Source organism: Trematomus bernacchii, unplaced genomic scaffold, assembly GCF_902827165.1.
Source record: "Trematomus bernacchii unplaced genomic scaffold, fTreBer1.1, whole genome shotgun sequence".
NCBI classification, from domain to species: domain Eukaryota; kingdom Metazoa; phylum Chordata; class Actinopteri; order Perciformes; family Nototheniidae; genus Trematomus; species Trematomus bernacchii.
The window spans coordinates 9340623-9361018 of NW_022987547.1; the positions used below are offsets into that span (position 1 = coordinate 9340623).

Sequence of the window (20396 nt, forward strand, 5' to 3'; positions counted from 1 at the left end):
CATATTGCATTATAGCCCAGCCCTGAAGGAGATGCTGATCTGATGCAACCAGCTCCAGAGTATTTCACTTTTCCAATCTCTACTTTTTTTCAAGTGCTGAGCTGTGCAATTTTACTGTCATCCTTTTTTCTGTCACAAATGACAGTCTGCAGGCCGGTCTGTGTTGTGTACACAGTTAACACCAACAGTGGGAAGATTGTTTGAAAGGGTAGAGAATTCTTCAGATTGCTGCACACCGTGTTGTGTTCAAATATCTTTGCTCGTCTCCAGGTTCTGCTGCTTCTCCAACCTTGGAAATGTAGAATGTCCTGACAGAAGAACTCATTCTTTGGTCTAAGCAAGAATGGGGTGCAAATGCTATTGTACTATCTCATCCACTGGCAAGCGTTTATTAGTACATACATGCTTTGTGTCATTCTCCCCCTAAGTTCTGTCCTTGATGTCTGTAAATCATGGAAAATATCCACTTCACAAAAAAAAACAAGAAAAAGTGATAAAAGTCGAAGCATGTAAACACAGCTTTAGTTTTCTTTCAGGGATGGGAGAGCTTAAGTTTGATCTCTTTTATCTCGGGGGTCTGTTTTGTCAAATCCATCACCTCCTTATTTACAGGGCTCTGTGGGCTGCGAGCCGTCATGTTTAAACAGCAGATAACCTGCGTGTTGATGTCAGTGTAATTGTTGTTGGCAGCCGGCGCTCTCTCTGTTGGAGTCGGTGTTACAGTGACGTCAGGTTTTCGTGGTTTTAGATCCGAGCACCGCTGACTTTCCTCCTCATGATTATTATTGTCAACAAGTCAAGAGGAGATCCCGGGGTTTGCTAGTCTCTATGTATTGTTTATCATTCATCTCTGAGTTTCTCTATTGGCGTTCAGGTCATGTTGTCTGTGTGCAGGCTGAACTCTAGTTCACCATGAGCTCTGTCTGTGTGCACTCTGTGTAACCCAGGTGGTGTTAAGCCCTGTGCGCTGAACTGTCTAGCAGAGGGCTACAACTTCTACACAGAGCGCTCTCCTGCAGTCATAGACGGCACCCGATGTCAGGCTGACTCTCTGGACATCTGCATCAATGGAGAGTGTAAGGTAAGGCAGCAGAGCATGCTCAGACCTTATGTCGATTTGAAAGCCTAAATCCACTCGATTAAAGATTTGCAAATGACTGTTTTAATATCTTTTATTGAGAAAGAATACAACATAGGTTAACCTGGGCTTTATTTTGTATATGCATACAACTTCTACTGTAACTAAAGCTGTCAAAAATAAAAGTTATTCTAATAAAGCGTCATTATCCTTTAAACCACCACACTAACAACATTAGCAGGAAAGCTAATAAACTCAATAAAATCAGTGATAGCAAACTTTTTAATATAAAACCTAACAACTATAAAAACCTAAAGATTTTTGTGGCGCTTTCAACCGCATGTGACAGTCCTCTTCAGAACATAGAGGTTAGCTGGAGGTAGTTGTTACCAATTGACATTAACTCCCTAACCAGGTCACATGATGAAAACTGAAGACTTTAAGATGTGGTTGAAAGCTCTGGAGATGGAAATATATTGAAAGAAGAACCTTTAGTATTCTTTTTTTATAGCTTTACAATTGTTCAACTTCAATTGTTTAATTTTTCTGTACATTTCTTTGATATTAGCTCACTAAGAGTAGAATAAAATGACAGATGTTATAGTAATGCAAATTCAATATCAACAAAAGATCTGAAAACGTATTTAACTCTGCATATTAACTATTTCCAGATACACATTTGTGATCAATCCTGTTTGATCAAAACAAAACAAGTGACATGTTAATGCAGTAACTGGCACTGTGCCAAATTGAATTCAGTATTATTATTGATTTGCTTGTGAAATGCATGTCAGATACATTCAAAACATCATGCATCTCCTGCTCATAAATAATATAATTACAAACCACACGATGCCATAATTTCCTCAGTGGGGTTTTGTGATTTCTTTTAAACTTTTAACCTCTGATATTTTGTCAAATTACAGCTAAAGTAACAGGTTAGCTGGACAATTACTGACCAAGCAAGAGTTCCCTCAGCCTCAATGCCAGTTTATAAGCACAGTTTACTAGATTACTGATAAACAAGACTGCCAAAGCAACATTCTCCAGTGAGGAACAATAAAGCTTTTGAGTTGCTGATGTGGCTTATTGTGATCAAATGTCTGGCATTGTTCTTTCTGACTCTTATCAGGGCTCTGCAGCCTCGACAGAATTGTTTTTTTAGATAAATAAAACACAAAAATCATTGTTGTGATTGAATAATGATTTCATATATATTTGAAAAGGCTGATTTAATAACATTTTATTATTGGTAGGAGTTGGCAGTTACTGCTGTCTTTGTTTTCTTGAGCATAAATCATTTTGTGCAGTTTTGTGTGGAGATGAGGGTTTTTGTGTGTTTTGTGAGATGCAGCTGAAATAACTTCTTGGTTCCTCGCTTTAAGTATTTGCTTTGACTTCCACGTGACCGTACAATTTGATTTCTGTTTGGCATGAACATGCAGTGTCTGTGCCAACAACATTACTCTGATTTTAATATAAAAAACACAACATGGTGTGTGTTTTAATGGGTAAAGAATGTCTAAGAGGTGGAATATTCCCCATCAAAGGAGCATTGCAGGTTTTTCAGACTGAACCCTGCATTTGGTTTTATTTCAGAGGCTTGCACCCTCTGCTTTGATGAATCTCTAGAACACTGTCTGCTTGGAAAGCTTTCAGAAACACTCAAAGCTGTGATGCTGTTTACGGGCGCTGGACAGACAGACAAAGAAAGAGAGTATAACAGAGCAGACAGATAGTAATAAAGAGTTGAAAGAACAGAGAGACCTGAGGCCTGTACTACGAAGCCGGATTTTCGCTTAGCCGGCTGACTTCAGGGAAAACTCTGGCTTTCCGGTCCTACGACGCTGGTTCTCTTTTTAGCGGGCTAGATCTCCATGGTAACTTATGCTGAGCGGCTAACCTCCTCGGGAGGAGGTTAGGTTGCAGGCTAAGAGATCAACTCAGTGAAAGCACCGCCTGCTGACCAATCAGAGCTCCGTGTGCGGAGTTTAAAGCTATCAATTCATATTACAGGATAGAGGAAATACAGAAAAACTGCCGTTGCAGGAAAGACGGCCGGCAAAAATCAACTGACTGTGTGAACGTGAAAATTAATAGAATATCCCCTTCCATCTTCAGAGCAATCTGACTATTATAACATTAGCGTTAAGAAAGCTTACTTAAATATCTGCCACGACATAAGTAACCGGATCAGAGTAACATTAAGTACAGTCCGCGGCACTGTGAGTGCAGACGTCGATGTGTCCCATTATCATTCATATCATATCACATCATAATGTATCATATATTTCCTTATTTGAGTCAGCTTCTTGAGCCGTATCTGGCCGTGCAACACTCACAGTGTCACATACTGTATGCAGAAGTATTATTTTAAGCAACACATTAAGTTGACGAAACACTCGAGTCAAATGTAATTAAAGTCAGATCCACTCGTGTCTTGGACGGGGCAGTGATTTCATAAACCTGTTAATGTACGCATTCAAACGCTTTTTCTTTTACCAGCTGTATTCACCTTGCAGGTGCAGCTATGTGGCTTTTATCCTGGATAAAGTGTTTAAGTCATGGATGTTTAAAGTTTAACTTCTTCATATTTGACGAATATTAAAGTTCACTTTTCATTCAGGAAGTATGACGCGCTGCGCTGTCAGTACGATGTCCATGTTTGTGATTGGTCGAATGCTCCAAATACCACCCCTTTTATGTGAACGCGCACCTAACTAGATAGGACACGGCTGGCTTGAGCGATCCACTTGATAACCAGCGTCGTAGTACAGTTTAGCCAGAGCGCGTATGTTTTGGATTGGGCCAACCGGCTAACTCAAACATATCCAGGTTAGGAAAATCCGGCTTCGTAGTACAGGCCTCTGAAGAAGGAGTGGACATGTAATCCTCCCAGGTGTATTGTCATACATTAACAAACATTTTTAAGACTGGAACTGTGTCCGAATCACTCCCTATGTACTCATAACTGCCAACTTGTTATAAATGAACCTGTTGATCCTTTGTCTGTATCTTGTTTTAGTCCATAAAATGTCAAGAAATGGGAGAAAAGACCATCGCATTTTCTCAGAGCTATGCTAATAATATACATATTTAGTTTGACCAAAAGTCCAAAACCCAAAGCTATTCAATGTTCCATTATGATAGAGAAGACCTGTGAAATGTATTGCTTTAAAGACCATGAAGTCTGTGCTCTGATATCTAACTTAGAGGATTCATGATAAAAAGGTTCTAGGTCCCATTTTTCAGTCTTCAATTAAAACACTGCATTCTCTGACTTTATTTTTCTTCAAAGCATGTGGGCTGTGACAACATCCTGAGCTCTGATGCTAAAGAGGATCGATGCCGTGTGTGTGGAGGGGATGGCAGCACCTGCGAGGCAACAGAGGGACTCTTCAACGAGTCTCTACCCAGAGGAGGTAACAATATCTGACTCCAGGCATTTTGATTATCAGGTTTCTGTTAGATCTCCCTTTTTAATTTGAACTGGAGCTGTCAGGCTTGTTTGATTCACTCAGTGTGAAAAGAGGTCCAGACATTTTGTTTTGATGACCACATGTGACAAACAAAATAACTCATCGTCCTTTTGGGTAAGCAGCTTTTGTGCATAACATCCCTTAAGCTAGGAAGATAATCTTTCAAGGAAATGTGCCTTTTTTGTGGTCTTTGTCACCCACAGAGAAAAGCATATGCTTTTGGCTTTTTAGAGTCATGGTGACAGATTGTTTTTCCCATTAATTACATCATGGAATGAAGAAATCAGGAGGACAGATAGGGACTTGCTGTTGGCTGTAGCCTGAGGATGTCTATAGACAGCAGGAGAGAGAGAAAACATATTTCTCCTTCTATGGTATGGCTAGTAAACCATCTAAAAATACTGTGTGTCCGTGTTTGACTGTTTAAAAAAAAAGGAGGGGATTGTTTTGTCCTCCTGATTTGTCCTTTTTGGGTGGTTTGGATTTATTCTATATGTACTCCCTTTGAGTGGGAGAAACACAACCTCAACTCTCCGTGTCCTTTTCTTCCAGGCTACATGGAGGTGGTTCAGATCCCAAAAGGATCGGTTCACATCGAGATCAAAGAAGTTGCCATGTCGAAGAATTACATTGGTAAGTGAAGGCCTCCATATGATCAAGTCACATTTATAACCAGATTAATATTCAATTTTATAAGCTCTATGTATGTCGGTTTGCCCACCCCTTTAGTCCAGGCTTACATATCTCAGCAACTACTGGATGGATTGGCAATACATTTGTTCCAAACATTCATTTTACCCAGAGGATAAACCCTACTGACTTTGGTGATCCACTAATTGTTCCTGTTGTGCCAGGTTGTCATTCTAATTATTTATTTTGTGAAATAACTCAAAATCCATTAGATAGATTGCCTGGTACATATATTCATGGTGCCCAGAGGATGAATCCTAATAGGGGCATTCACACCGCAGTACTTTTCCCACAAAGGTTCATGAGAACTTAGTTCATCAGAACTCTTTAGTTCTCATGAACTAAGTACAGATCGCGTTCACACCGGAATAAGTCCCTGGGGGAGGATTAGGCAAATGAAGCCGCTGACGTCACTTCTTCTTCTTCTTCTGCTTTGGGTTTACTGGCAGGCCGCAAACAACTTCACGGCGTATACTGCCACCCGAAGTCCCCGGCCGGAAGTCCCCGGAGTTGGGGACTGGCTTCAGTAGAAGCTGCTGGGACTCCCAGCAGCTTCTAGAACGCCGACACCTCCTCATCTCCACTGCTCCCATGTTTTCTTTTGTGTTGCCATAAGTTAGTCTCTCTGCATTTCTGCGCTGGGCTAATGCTAATGCTAATAATGCTAATGCGAGGATAATAAAATGGCGGCTTCACAAAACTTTTTGGGAGTTTTACGGGGCGTGGTTTGCATTCCGCCCAGCCAATCAGACATAGGAACCTTTTTCTCCCACGAAAGTACCCGCTCTCTAGCAGGTAAAAGGGGGTAAAAAAGGTTCTGATGAACTAATTTTAGTTCCGGCTCTTTTTGGTGTGAACACGACATTTCAGAACTATATCGGAACTCAAGTGGGAAAAGTACTGCGGTGTGAACGCGGCTAATGTCTTACTTTATCAGTGACATGTCCTGTAGCACCATTAGCTGGGAAAACAGTAAGCCATCCAGGTAAATATCTCATCATCTACTAAATAGATTGACATGCAATTTTGTACAGACATACTGTGCATGGTCTTAAAAGGATCAAACACACTGACTTTGACAATACCCTGACATTTCCTTTAGCGCAACATTTGTCTTTTTAAGTGTATGACTGGAAAGTGTTTGATGGATTGCCATGACATGTAGTACATCTGCCCAGAGGATGAACCCTAATTACTTTGATGCTATGTCCTTTAGTGCCATTAGCTAGGAACAAATATCCACTATCCAGTGAAATATCTCAACATCTACTAAGTGGACTGGCCCACAGTTTTGTGCAGATATCCACAGTCTCTGAAGCAGACTGACTTTGATGACCCCTGACTATTCTTCTTGCCTCACCTTAACTCCCATATTTGTAGTTTTAAGTTAAATGTCTTTACAACTTTGAGATGGATTGCCATGAAATTTGGTTCAGACATTCATGTTCCCCTCAGGGTGATTATCCACTTCAGTTTATGACCAAATACCTGCAAAACTACCGACAGCTGTACTCTAACCTGTTGGTGAACATGGTAAACATTACATGCTTTTAGCTCAAAGCACCATTCTGTTTAAGTGGAGTCTCACACAGGCACTAGTTTTGCTCTCCAGTCTTGTTTCACTTCACTATCAATCCACAAGTCTCAGTAGAAGTTCAGTACAGTGTGATGAATTGGCAATTTTGACATCAAGCTGTTACATATTATCTGTTCAGTTCTGTGTCAACCACATCTCCAGGGATTTCCTCGCGTCTTTGTCAAGAGCAAATTAGAGAGATGCCATCGTTAAATCTCCTGTTGCCTAATGTAAAGCCATAAAACAGAGTCTATAAAAACTCTCTGAATCCTAACACATGTGATGGCTCTCCTGGCACCAGACTTATCCGCTCTGTTCCAGACTAAACAAAAACTATTTGCAACACTGGCAGGGACGGACTCAAAACAATCAAAGAACCGGATTCAATTAAGCCTGCTCTGTGTCTTTTCATTAACGAGAGAAAGACATGTGACAGCGTGTTGAATTTATAGCGGATGGTGTTGATGGAGGGCTTAAGTTACACTTTGAACCGCAGAGCTGCATCAGATTTATAGGGCCGTGGTGACAGCTGCCTGGTCCACAAGGATTATAGAGGATATGATGTCTATATATCAAAGTTTAAAGAGTGCAATTTTGGCTATTGTGTTGGACTACATTTTCCATTCCAAGCAATCTGTAAATTTCTTATGAATTTCATGTGGGACCCGAGAGATAAAGATAATATTTTTCTTCTGCAGCATTGTCTGAGTCCTTGCTATTTAGGTCAGAGTAGTTTCCTTTATTTTTTTGTTAAATAAAAGCAGAAACTAAGTGAGGCAATATAAATATAGAGACTGGGATGCCTGTGGAGACTTGTGTAAACTGCACTGTTCAAAATAACAAAATGCTCACAATAAGTGCCAGATGTGTAGAAAATGGATTAATCTCTAAGAGCATTGTGATATTTTAAAGAGGAGTTAACAATTGTTCGAGGGGGGGAAAAGAGGGGAATCTGCAGAGCACGAGCCAGAGAGACAGAAAAGCGAATAGTTGGATCATTTCTCCTGAATTTGGCCCCATTTCAACGCACAGAAAGTGGATATTTCAGATCTGTTGTGCTTGGAGACCAGCTTTTGTTTTGACAACCAGACAAAGTGGTATTCATAAGATTCGTCCTGGCTTTCACCTGAAGTGTGTTTTCTTTCTCTTTCTAAATTAGACGTATGTACATGTCGGTGCACGGGAAAAGTCTGCAAACACAGTGTGTGTGCAGGCACGTGTGTGTGTGTGTGTGTGTGTTTCTGCTCAGAAAGTTGTCAGTGACATCAGGGAGGCTGAAAAGGATGATGATGAACGACAGCAATGACATCACAGCGAATGATTGTCTCCACCTGTTGTCTCCGCTACTGTTCCTGTCTGCTTTTGATTTCATCTTTCTGAAAATATGACTTGTTTTCTGTGATTACTCAGCTCTGAAATCTGAAGTGGATGATTACTATATCAACGGAGCGTGGACCATCGACTGGCCCAGGAAGTTTGACATCGCAGGGACGGCCTTCCACTACAAGAGACCGACCGATGAACCGGAGTCTCTAGAGGCGCTGGGTGCTACCACTGAAATCCTGTTTGTCATGGTAATAAATTGTATTTTATTGAAAAGAATGAACTTTGAAAAAAACATTGAATGCGTGGAAATCACATTTAAATGCAATAGTGTTACAAAGATGGTATTGTAAATGTTATCCCCTACTGTGATCCCGTTTTCTTTTCAATATTCCTATACGTAGAAACAAAGGACTCAAACTGGAGCGGATTCCTTTGGGTCGTTTTTTTGTTAACACATCCAGCTGTTACAGATTAAAGGTGGGGTAGGTAATTTTGGAGAAACCAGCTCGAGATCGCTAGAATTTGAAAATACACAACCGGAGAAAATCTGCCACTTCCTTACAGAGCCCCTCCTCCAACACACACGAACGCGCACATGACCAATGAGGGCACGAGATAAGTTTGTGCACAGATGGAAGGCTGACAGGCAGGTAGGCCATCCAGTTATTTTAGCCGGGCCGGCTAAAATGATTGGTCGTGCTTTTTACAGTATTACGGCTTCCACAGATGATATTTTTTTATGGATTTTTTGTCAAAGCACTTAAGATATTCATTGCTATCGGGATGTTAAGAGCATTAAATGGAATATAACAAAAAGTGTATCTCGAGCCGGTTTCTCAAACTTACCTACCCCACCTTTAAGATTATCATTCTTTTTTAATAATTACACATTTTCCGCTCTGTTTTAGTCTCTACCTCCTGAGAGAAATACTTGTCTCTTTGACGGCTGGAATGCTCCACTATGTTCACCAGATATTCTCAAACTGTGCCTGTCTACTATATGCTGCTGATCAAGTAGTGTTGAGTGGTTTTTAGAGCCTTTTTCTCTAAAGTATTATGCTATGCAAGCAGTGAGAGTGAATCGATAAAGTCAAGTTCTGTTCCTTACAGAACCATGGGCTGAAACTCACAACAAAACTCCAATATATAGCATATTTAGGTTTTAACTACGATTAGGGTCATCACTAAGAGAGACACCTTCAGAATGTTTTTGTGAAGGTGATAATGTAAATGAAAGCCCTTGAATGATGATCTAGGTTGAATCATTTCATATGTTGTCAGTTTATCACTGCATGCAGAACATCAGAAAGACTTAAACCTATGGAAACCTGGAGTAATGAAATAACTCAACTTTAAACTTTTTCTGTGCATTTTATTGTGTATGTATGCTGCTGTTCTGAGTACACTGAAACATCTGGCTTCCAACCTTAAATGACCGTCAACCACCAGTTTTGGGGTTTGGATCTATTTATATGTGGATATTATTGAAAAAGAACTGTGTTACTTGATTTGGAGAGCATGTGTGTTGTGTTTGCTCGTTCATGTCAAGTTCTTTTTTAAAATAGGTTCCTTTTATTTTCTCTGTGTATGTGTGTGTTAATGTGAGGCAACTAAGCAATTTCTTGTCGTAATACTCGGTGGTTTCTGCCTGACATGAATGCTGAAAATACCAGACCACACAGCAATACTGGAATAGACGAGCAGCTAGCCACTCGACCGCTAGCCATTCCTCTGCGGCTTGCAAAGCCTGACTCCCCTCAGGCTCCATCTGCATCCAGAGGACTAATATAAACCCACCAAATCCTCACTGATCCCAACTGTTCAAACTGCATTTAAATACAAAATAAATCACTTTTACATTGGTTGAAATGAATGTGTAATTCAATTCTACTAAATGTCTTCTCATGCGACTTGTCTCTCCTGTCCTCACCTTGTGTTTGCTGCTTCCTCTGCAGGTCCTCCTCCAGGAGCAGAACCTGGGGATACGCTACAAGTTCAACGTGCCCATCCAGCGCACAGGAAGTGGGGACAACGAGGTGGGCTTCTCCTGGCACCACCTGCCCTGGTCTGAATGCTCTGCTACCTGCGCTGGAGGTGAGTCAGCACTGCGAGCCCTGAGCGAAGTATCTTTGCTCTCTGCTTCTCTGGACTTTAGATTATAACAGAAACATAGCGCTAGACTTTTCCATTTTAAAACTGTAGCGATCAGATCCACTTTAAATTGACACACAAAGGTTTAAATGTACTGTTAATGCATAATTGTTATCTTTAAGTCATATATCGATCATAACTTTGTGTAATTTTTAACAAAGTAAACATGCAAAGTAAATGCAATTTAATGTGCATTTTAATCCACACCTTTAAGCAATTATTAGGATTTGGTGGCACGTAAGCCACTCAATCAAATGCCATTAAATCAGAGGAAGAGTTCGTAGCAAAATGATGTAATTGAAAGAATGCCTCTCAAAAACTCAAACAAACAGAAATAATGGGGAAAGGTTTATGTAAATATGGCATTTATGTTTATTAAATGTATTAAATTAAGAAATGTTACTCCACACAGATAATCGTACTTTACTCCTGTCAAGTGTCAAATGCAGAAACACTCCTATTTCAACAATATTTCTTGTCTTACGTGCTTTTTATTCTTTTTTTAAACCAATATGAACATTTTAATCATTATTTTAAGCAGTTCAAGTTGTGTTGATAAAACTTGTAATAAAGTACTACTACTTCTGCTGAGCTCCATCGGGCAGATGCTTTTCTTTTTAATAGCACTCATAGCATTTTGGTATTAAACAGCATAACAGACTGTGGGTGTTTAAATTATTTGTGAATATTTCTAGCCTTCTCAAATATGTAATACTTCATATCTTGTGTGTGTGTCATTCTGTAAATCTTCCCTAACCAATAATTACACAAATGCTGAAGAGCAGTGTGTGGAAACCCAGTATCATAATTTGCAATGGCTTTCCAAAATCATTACTCTGTAGCCGGAGATTCAGCCCTCTTAATAAATTCAATATGTATATTTTCCGTATTTTAGCCAGAGAAATGAATATGGTGTAATTTCTGTGAATGAGCTGCTCTGCATAGCTTCTGGTTTACCAGCGCTGCACACAGATACGAACCACTCTTCCAGAGCGCTTGTCCTACAAAGTCAAACATTCAAAATCTGAAACCGCAGTGAAATGTTGACCACGGCCTCAAGAATGACTAAACCAAACGCTTTAGCCCAAAAGCAATGGGTTTCATGTAACAATAAATAGTGTTTCTTCCCAGTTGTCAAGTGTGGCCTGGACGGGTTTGTAATATTTTGTAAAAGCATGACTGAATAAGCATGTGGCTTTCTCTCAGGAAGGATTTCCAATTCAAAAGCAGAAGTTTTAAATCTCTTCCTTAGAACGCACACATGTTCCTTCCAGTCCTGTAAACATGCTTTTGCATTGTTGATTCAAACGATCTGATTTGTGTCTCTGTTCGCTCTGTAAAAGGTTATTCAATCAGGCCCCCATTCGATACAGCTAGCTCGGCTAATCATGACGCATTGTTGAATATATCACCACAGCAATAAACTCTATGAAAAACACCTTCTGACAGCCTTACAACCAAAACTCTTTCACCCCATGCGTACTGCTCCTCCAAACTGTATTTCACTGCAAGCTCAGATGGGTAGATTTTCTATACTTCACACACACACACACACACACACACACACACACACACACACACACACACACACACACACACACACACACACACACACACACACACACACACACACACACACACACACACACACACACACACACACACACACACACACACACACACACACACACACACACACACACACACACACACACACACACACACACACACATCCATATCTCATTACATCTGCCAGACAAGTCTGCTGCGGGATATGTCCCACGAGGGCCCAAACAGACCCTTTCCAAGTTGGTATGGCATACACATGCACGCACACACACACACACACACACACACACACACACACACACACACACACACACACACACACACACAGTGGGAGGTGTGACACCGATACGGTAGCCCTCACTCTCTCCATTAGGAGCCAAAGTAAAGAGCTCCCTGCTCTGTAAAAGTGATTTGCCAAGATATCCTGCAAAGAATCAGGAATTTACATGTCTGGATTTACTACAGACTGAAAGCGATACCATCTCTGCTCAAACACAACGCTCAACACGACGCTCGGCCTCCATGTTTCTGATGAGGGTTTAAATGTTTTTGAGCTCTGTGCTGCCTTATTGATCAGTGTGTTTCCCTCCTTGTTAGGTTCCCAGAAGCAGGAGGTGGTGTGTAAAAGGCTGGATGACAACTCAGTGGTGCAGAACAGCTACTGTGACCCAGACAGCAAACCCCCAGAGAACCAGAGAGACTGCAACACTGAGCCGTGTCCTCCAGAGTACGTAACAACAGTCTTGATTATTGGCATTATCAAGTTTTGTGTGACAAATATGGCGAATTAGTAGAAAATATGAATAACAAGTTCAGCAGGGCCAAGGTTACATCTTAAGGTCCAACAGTTCAAAACCAGCCATTTACAACAATATAAAACAGCAGTTTATTGTTGCATATCACAAGGTGGAACCAGAGAATGTTTGGCACTTTTGCATGATAAATGAATATCAAAATGATCTGTGTCAGGTGATGATTCTCTGTAGTTTGCTCACAACGAGCTACACACTTAATTACACTTAGACATTTGATCCATTGTTAATATAAAAATACTGAGAAAAGCAGCTTCTTTCTTTCTCTGCAGTTCATTCTTTCAAAAAGAAAAATCGTCCATGAAAACGAGACTGACTCAGGATATTATATCACCTTCAATGAGGCCTACTTTGTGAAGTGTGTTTGGAACAAAATAATAAAATAAAAAGACCGTGATTTATAGCTTCATATGTTAACTATTTTCAGTGTTTGCCTCGTGCCAAAAATTAGAGCCTTGAAAATGACCACCTGTGTTTGATTGTTTTGGCTTCACTACCGACCCTGGGGGGGGGGGGGGGGGGGGGGGGGGTGTAACACACACGTGTACAGGTGCAATATGAACTAGTGTTTGGGGGCCAAATGTCTGCAACACTGAAGCTAGAAAAGTCAGACTCATTTCAATCCTATATGGAGAAAAGGGGATTAAATGCATCAGGGTTGATCAGTTTCTCTGACAATTACTTGTGTATGAAACTGTATGTCTTTCAGGCCAAAGAAGCTCATAGTATCGTCAATGTACTGTATACGTGGTAATTTGTTTTCATACATTTAGACTACAGTCTCGGGTTATTTATTTTCACATCTGTATTCAGTAGACGCAGACTCCGTGCTATCTCATTTATTTTGATTAGTACTTGAAGGCTATTGCAGTGCGTGACTTAAACTGTGTGTGTGTGTGTGTTGAGTTACGCATGACATTTGTGTCTATTAGAGAGGCAAACACCCTCCGCAGCCTCATGACGGGCCGAATAAGTCCACGTAAACACTATTGTTTTAGAAAAGCCGGGGTTTTATGGGCTCGCGTAATGAAAGCTAACACAGATGTTTGAACACGTCGTTAATTCTGTATACATTCCTTCAGATGATGTAATATCTCACAAGCTGGATGTGTTTGGAGGGCAGTTTTATGATATCAGCTCTGAAGTGTGTAGACAGAGGGTCTCATTTTTCTGGAGGTCAAAAGCTCAGAGGCATGGCACAAACAGGGCGGTCACTTATCTGCCAGATCACAAGAGTTTAACTGCAACAATTATTTTTTAATGAGTGATAACATTTTCAAATTAAGACATTTTGTCCAGATGTTGGTCTTCGTTTTGTCTATATTGGATGTTGCTACAATACTTCCCCAAGCAACTCTAAAATGTTGTGGCTGTTATAGATAAAATACAATAATTATCTTTATTTCCAAGAGTTAAATGTATGAGAATATCGATAATGCATGTGCGATAAGTAAGGAAGTAGAGTTACTTACACCTGTTTTCCGAGCCAAGTTACACTAAATCTACCTTTTGATTGGTCGAATAAGCCTGCTAAGGTTGAAACTTAAATAATAAAGGTTTGAAAACGACACTTTGTGATGCATTATCAAATCAAATCAAATCAAGTTTTATTGATATAGCACATTTTTCAACGATTTGTGGTCGAGCCAAAGTGCTGTACATATAATAAAAATACCCTACAGTAAAGACACTTTACAGCAAATACAACAGCACAGTTTGTGCAGAATATCAGTATGAGAAAACGACACCCTCTATTATCCCAAAGAAATGTACAGTTGATCACATTACAACCAACCAATTGATAAATAGTGAAAACATTCAAACATTTTTTCCTGACATAAAGAAAGTAAAGAACATTTATCTGGAAAACTAAGTATTGATTCCTTTAAACAAAAGAGGTCAATATTCTCTAAATATTGTTAAAACACAACAAGCTGTACTCCGTGCTATGGATGCACTGTGTTTCAGTCGTTATGGAAAGGTTACTGAGGTCGGATGTCCTGTGAAATGTTGCTGCACTGCCCTTTTAGTAATCCAACTTGATAAAGTTCAGAAGCATAATGTGATTTCACACTGACATTATCAAAATCCCTTTTCTAATTAGGTAACCACAGGGAGGATAACACACTGGTACTCAGAGGAACAACACTTACTGTACTCACTGTTTGCTTTGTTTGTTCTCTTTTAACTCAAATGTACTCTCCTGCAGGTGGTTTATCGGGGACTGGTCGGAGTGTGGGAAGACATGTGACGGCGGGATGAGGACGAGGACGGTTTTGTGCATCAGGAAGATCGGCCCTGCTGAGGAGGAGACACTGGAGGACACACACTGCCTGACTCACCGACCTATCGAACGAGAGTCCTGCAACAACCAGTCCTGCCCGCCAAAGTGGATCACTCTGGATTGGTCGGAGGTAAGATAATGCTCTGAAACTAACTTTAGCTCAGAGTGCCGTCAAAGATGTGCTCCTTACACCTTCTCCTGTCTCTTCAGTGCACTCCTAAGTGTGGCCCCGGCTTTAAGCACCGCATCGCCTTGTGTAAGAGCAGCGACCTCACCAAGACCTTCCCCCCCGCACACTGCCCGAGCCACAACAAACCTCCGGTCCGAATTCGCTGCAGTTTAGGACGATGTCCCCCTCCTCGCTGGATCCCTGGTGAATGGGGACAGGTAAGATGGCACTTCCATGGTTTTTAACTTATATTAACAGACGTCTTTTGTAACTTTAGCATTTCCAAGGTGTTTTATTGTTGGTGCCGCTCTCTCAAAAACACTCAGGTCACTTTCTGTTTTACTAAGAGTATTTAGGGAGAATTTTGTGACTTGTGACAAAATACATAATTCTACAAAATAACATATTTGACATATATTCAAATGTGTTATTCTGTTATTACAATGATGCAGTACATGTTTTGTTTGCCAGTACAGGGACTTTCCCTCTTCTCTTTCCATGCATGCAGGAAGTCTCTTCTTCTCTGCAAACATTGCAACCACTAAGCTTCATGCAAATGAACGTGCAATGATGTTGCCAATATGCAAAGGAGTGTATGATGTCATCTGGAAACTTTCAGAGACTTTTGGATCTAGTGCTAGCTACTTTTCTATTGTAAAATAGTTGGCAACACTACCTAGGATGCACTTCATTTTAATTCCCACAGTTATTTTCACACTGTCTGCCATTTCCATTACTGGGGAAGCATAGTGAGACTCTTTGGTAGTGGAGATAGCTACCGATAGCTCCTGTGGAAAACAGAAAGCACTATTTTCTACAGCACCTATATTGGGCAATCAACATTGACAAGTAACAAGTTAAAGCAAAAAAGCTTTTTAGCACTTTAAACATGATCTAACGGCACATTTCCACCATGGCTCGGAGCGCGGTTTAAGCGTGCCGTGTCGTGCCGGGCCCGCTTTTGGTTGCGTTTCCACTTGGCCTAGTTCTGGCCCGGGGCCAGAACTAGGCCTCTTAACACACGCTGACCGGCGAAAAACTCTGCCCGGTTCTGTCGGCCCCCACCGCGGAGAATACACAGAACTTCACCTCTTTTCTGGCCCGACAAAATCGTGGTTCTATCGGGGCCAACAAACAGGGCTGAGTCGGGCTGAGTATGCTAAACTAGAGAGAGAATCGCTGGCAAGGGGGCTACAACTACAACAAGATGAACATATTTGACTGTGATTTAATTGTAATACACGTTTCAAAATGATGCCGAAGTAACAACATACTGATACCGGTTAGTAAAAACCATGAATTAATGATTTGTCAAGTCTGCAGACAGACGGCAGGTGAAAAACCTTTTAAAATGCGTGTTTTCTAAATGGATATCGGCTAAGCTAACGCAATATATGCTCCGACCGTCCACACTCACAACAACGGCCTATACAGACATAAATAAACCAGCGACTGTATTCGCCATGACACAGACAGTCTGTGGTTTGTACTTGTTTAACTTTTGTCTAGTTTCTGAACAGATATGAGGAGCTGTGAGCTCTGAGTGCTAACAGCTAACGGCTGTGTTGTTTTTCTGGGGTTCTCATTGAAGATGACGTCACGGCTCCGCCTACACTGCGTTACTATAGATACTACCCCAGTTCCTAAACTGTAATGGAAATGCGCCATAAAGTGAGCCAGTCCTAATGAGGCCTAGCCATACCGACAGTATGCTGGTTAATCCTTTAAAAGGATAGCTTGAATGTCTAAAAGCCAAAAGATGCACTGATGGATCCCATGTGTTGGTGAATGGTTAATATAATTTACACCTGGATGACATACTAAGCAGGCCTGTGACGTGTGTGTGCCTGCGTAGGAGCTCTGTTTGTGTGTTTGGGTCCAAGTGCTCCAGCGGGCCTGCAGTGTGTGATCAGTGGCAGTAATATCCTCCTGGCTGTTTGAAGTTTATCTCTGCCTCAGACCAGGCCTCTCGATCACTTCCAGGAAACAAGATTTAGAGGAATACCGAGGAGTAGCTTTCTCGGGTTCACCGTGACATGACTTAGTGAGCTCCGCAAAGCTGTTGAACACTTTACAACACAGCTGACTCATGTAGGTGAGGGGGACGCCAAAAACACGTGCGTCAGAGAGGGATAAACGCACACAAATATGGCTTGTTATTTTGGTAGGGATTTGTTGGGAATTTTAGTGTAAAAGTGTGCTCTGATGTTCAGAGGATGGTCGGTGGAGCTGATGTCATAGTTTGAGCCCCTTGGGGTCAGAGGTTAAGAGTCAGGCAGTCTAGGTTACAGCTCTTCCTTGGCTTCTCCTCATAACGGCCACATGTGTGTTCACTGAAATCAAAAACACATCTTTAGAATTCAATCAGTAGCAGAGCTGACTGATAACCTCAGCGTGGGCCATCAAAGAGCCGAGCAGGGGTTAATACCTTGGAGAGCAACAGCTTGGGTCTGCTCTTACACAGCACTTTCTCATGCACTGCAGATGTGTGTGTGTGTTTGTGTGTGTGTTTGCAACCCTGTCCCTCGGCCTCCACCTCCTCTTTTTTTTATGTTGGCTGTAATTACAAGCTTGGTCCCTCCCTGCCCCGGTCCCTCAAAGCGTCAGAAAGGGAAGATTGTTGCCAGCTACCGAGCTTCTGGTCTCCCAAGGCCAAAAGGTCACTGGTTCAAATCCCACTTAAGTCGCACCATTGACGTACACCATCTGTCATGGCCGGCAGCGGGTCCTTAATAAAGACTCTCTAATTGGGAAGGGATGACATGCAGGCTCCCTGATCTGAGGCAGTCAGAGAGGATCATTGAAGGTGACAGAAAGCCTGGTAGTTCTCTCATCAGTGGGGGGGTGAGCTTTTGTTGATGGCTGGGTTCATATCACACACTCGTACTGTACACGCGCACACACATAGTGCTGGCAAACAGGTGTGTTGTTGCCCAGTGCTTTCAAGGTGGAGTTATCATGAAGATTCATTAGAAGCTTGTGTTTTGGCATCTTGTTTTTGTAGTCTTTCTTCTTTTATAAAAGGGTTTTATTGGTCAGCCATAGAACCAATTTAAGTTTTTATTAGAACTAGCACATTTATAGAAGTCAGGTGCACAATACGAGAAGCTTTTTCATGTGTTAACAAATGTTTTAGTTCTGTGGCCAAGGTGAGTCCATCGTCATTTTTCCTAAACCTAGAAAATCAAGCCAGAATGACCATATGCCAGAGGAGGCTTCTTAAAGGTTGTTTTTATTAGGATGCATCAACATGTATTACTCCATTGTTGTGGAGATCTCCTTGTAAACAAATCCTTAATAAGACTCCAGTACTAGGAATGATCCAACAACAGGATCAGCAGTTGCAGCAGCACTGGGTCACAGGTCGATTAATTAACCCTTTCCGCCAGATTGGTGCAATCTGCGTCTAAGATGGTACTCATCCCAGTTATAACTCTGAACACAGATATGATGCTGATTTTTAGATAGAGGTTGACTTGCGCTTTGTGAGGATTTCATTATCCTTAGGCAATAAACATCCATAAATCTACTCCAGATATTTGTAGTTATGGCACTTTTTGCTGGTAGCACTTAAAAGATGTGTCCTTTTAATTAAATCTGAATTATCCCCCTCGTCTCCTTCAGACGTGCACACTGTTCGAAGCTCAGCTTTTAGTCTTAAAAGAGCAAGTGAACTTCCTCATGAGAAACAATCAATCAAAGAGTACATTTTCACTCTGTCTGTTTCTCTGTCTGTCCTTGCACTCACAAAAACATGGAAAAACCTCTCTAGCAACGCTGACCTGTTAGCTCTGGGAACAAAGTCACTGACATGCAGCCAGCTGAGTCAAACAAAGGGGAAGGTGACTGTGCTCGCTTCCTGCATGCCCTGATGATTGGTTGATTGGATCAAGTTGTGTGATGTGTGTGTGTGGTGTGTGTGTGCAGGGATTACCCAGCTGTGTGTCTGCGTGCATAAGGTAGACTTACAGCACTCAGGGTCACAGAGAATCTTCATTGGCTTAACTGCATAGACAATGCGTTTGTGGTTTCCTGTTACAGTGTTCGGCGCAGTGCGGCCTGGGCCAGCAGATGAGGACGGTGCAGTGTCTGTCGTACACCGGGCAGCCTTCTAATGACTGCGCAGAGTCCCTCCGACCCACCACTATGCAGCAGTGCGAGAGCAAGTGCGACGCCACCCCCATCGCCAATGGCGACGGTAAGATGAGGAAACGTACGACACACACACACACACACACACACACACACACACACACACACACACACACACACACACACACACACACACACACACACACACACACACACACACACACACACACACACACACACACACACACACACACACACACACACACACACACACACACACACACACACACACACACACACCTGACTCTGCAGTTCCTTCAAATGCAAAGGAGATGTTTAATGTGAATACATATTGTTTTGCACATGCATTGCTTTCACTCAAAGCCCTAAATGAAAAGGTTATAATCTGTCCCGATCTTCATCTTCACTGTTCTACTATGACCTAAACACACTTGGATAACACACTCCTCGCCACTTTGCCAGCTACATTAATCTTTCCAGTGGGGTTGGCTCCTGGTCAAAGCGAAACAGCTCAACCCTCCATATACACTTACACATGATGGATGGCTATTCAGATGCATTGAGAAGGGCCTTTCGATTAGCCTGAATGGAAAACGTGAGCAGCGTTTACAGGCTGGCTAATGGGATTAGCTGTAGGCTAATTGTTCCTTTACGGACAGCAGTGAGGCAATGTCTCGTTTCATTTGGCTCTGCAGAGGCAGGGGCCAAAGCCTAATAAGGGAAGACACTCTGATCGTGATAAGGCATTTAGAGCACTGCTTGTCCGGCATCCAGCAAGTAGTTTGTGTGTGTGTGTGAAGGAGTGTGTGCATGCTACAAATGGCAGGAAGCCCAGTTAGTGAACGAGGCCAGGATCTCAGCTCCCGCCTCTGCGTCCAAGTATAGTTGCAGAGCTTTTATTCTGTGGAGGCCTGAGGGAGATCCATCAGCCCTCATGTAGCAGGTTAGCCCCAGTCTGTGCCTGATGTATTCTGTAAGTCACAGTGCTAAGCATTGCGTCTACTGAAAAATAACTACATTATTTGCAAACCCCCAGAAGTTTGTTACCACTGTTGAACCTTTAAAGCCTCCTCTTACTATCCGGATGATAAGATATTACATTTATTGCATATTAAAAAGGTTTAGTATCTAGCTATTGAGTTTGAATTA

The 20396-nt window shown here is 41.7% G+C and overlaps 1 protein-coding gene across 1 annotated transcript in view; it reads left to right on the forward strand.

Annotated features, from left to right (window-relative positions):
• Positions 1–20396, forward strand: part of adamts6 (ADAM metallopeptidase with thrombospondin type 1 motif, 6) — a 55265-nt gene that overhangs the window by 31834 nt on the left and 3035 nt on the right. The window contains exons 16-24 of the mRNA XM_034122751.1: positions 948–1081; positions 4377–4500; positions 5110–5190; positions 8234–8397; positions 10105–10243; positions 12467–12596; positions 14891–15095; positions 15176–15352; positions 19176–19332. Coding sequence (XP_033978642.1) covers positions 948–1081; positions 4377–4500; positions 5110–5190; positions 8234–8397; positions 10105–10243; positions 12467–12596; positions 14891–15095; positions 15176–15352; positions 19176–19332 — 1311 coding nt within the window. The remainder of the gene's footprint in view (positions 1–947; positions 1082–4376; positions 4501–5109; positions 5191–8233; positions 8398–10104; positions 10244–12466; positions 12597–14890; positions 15096–15175; positions 15353–19175; positions 19333–20396) is intronic.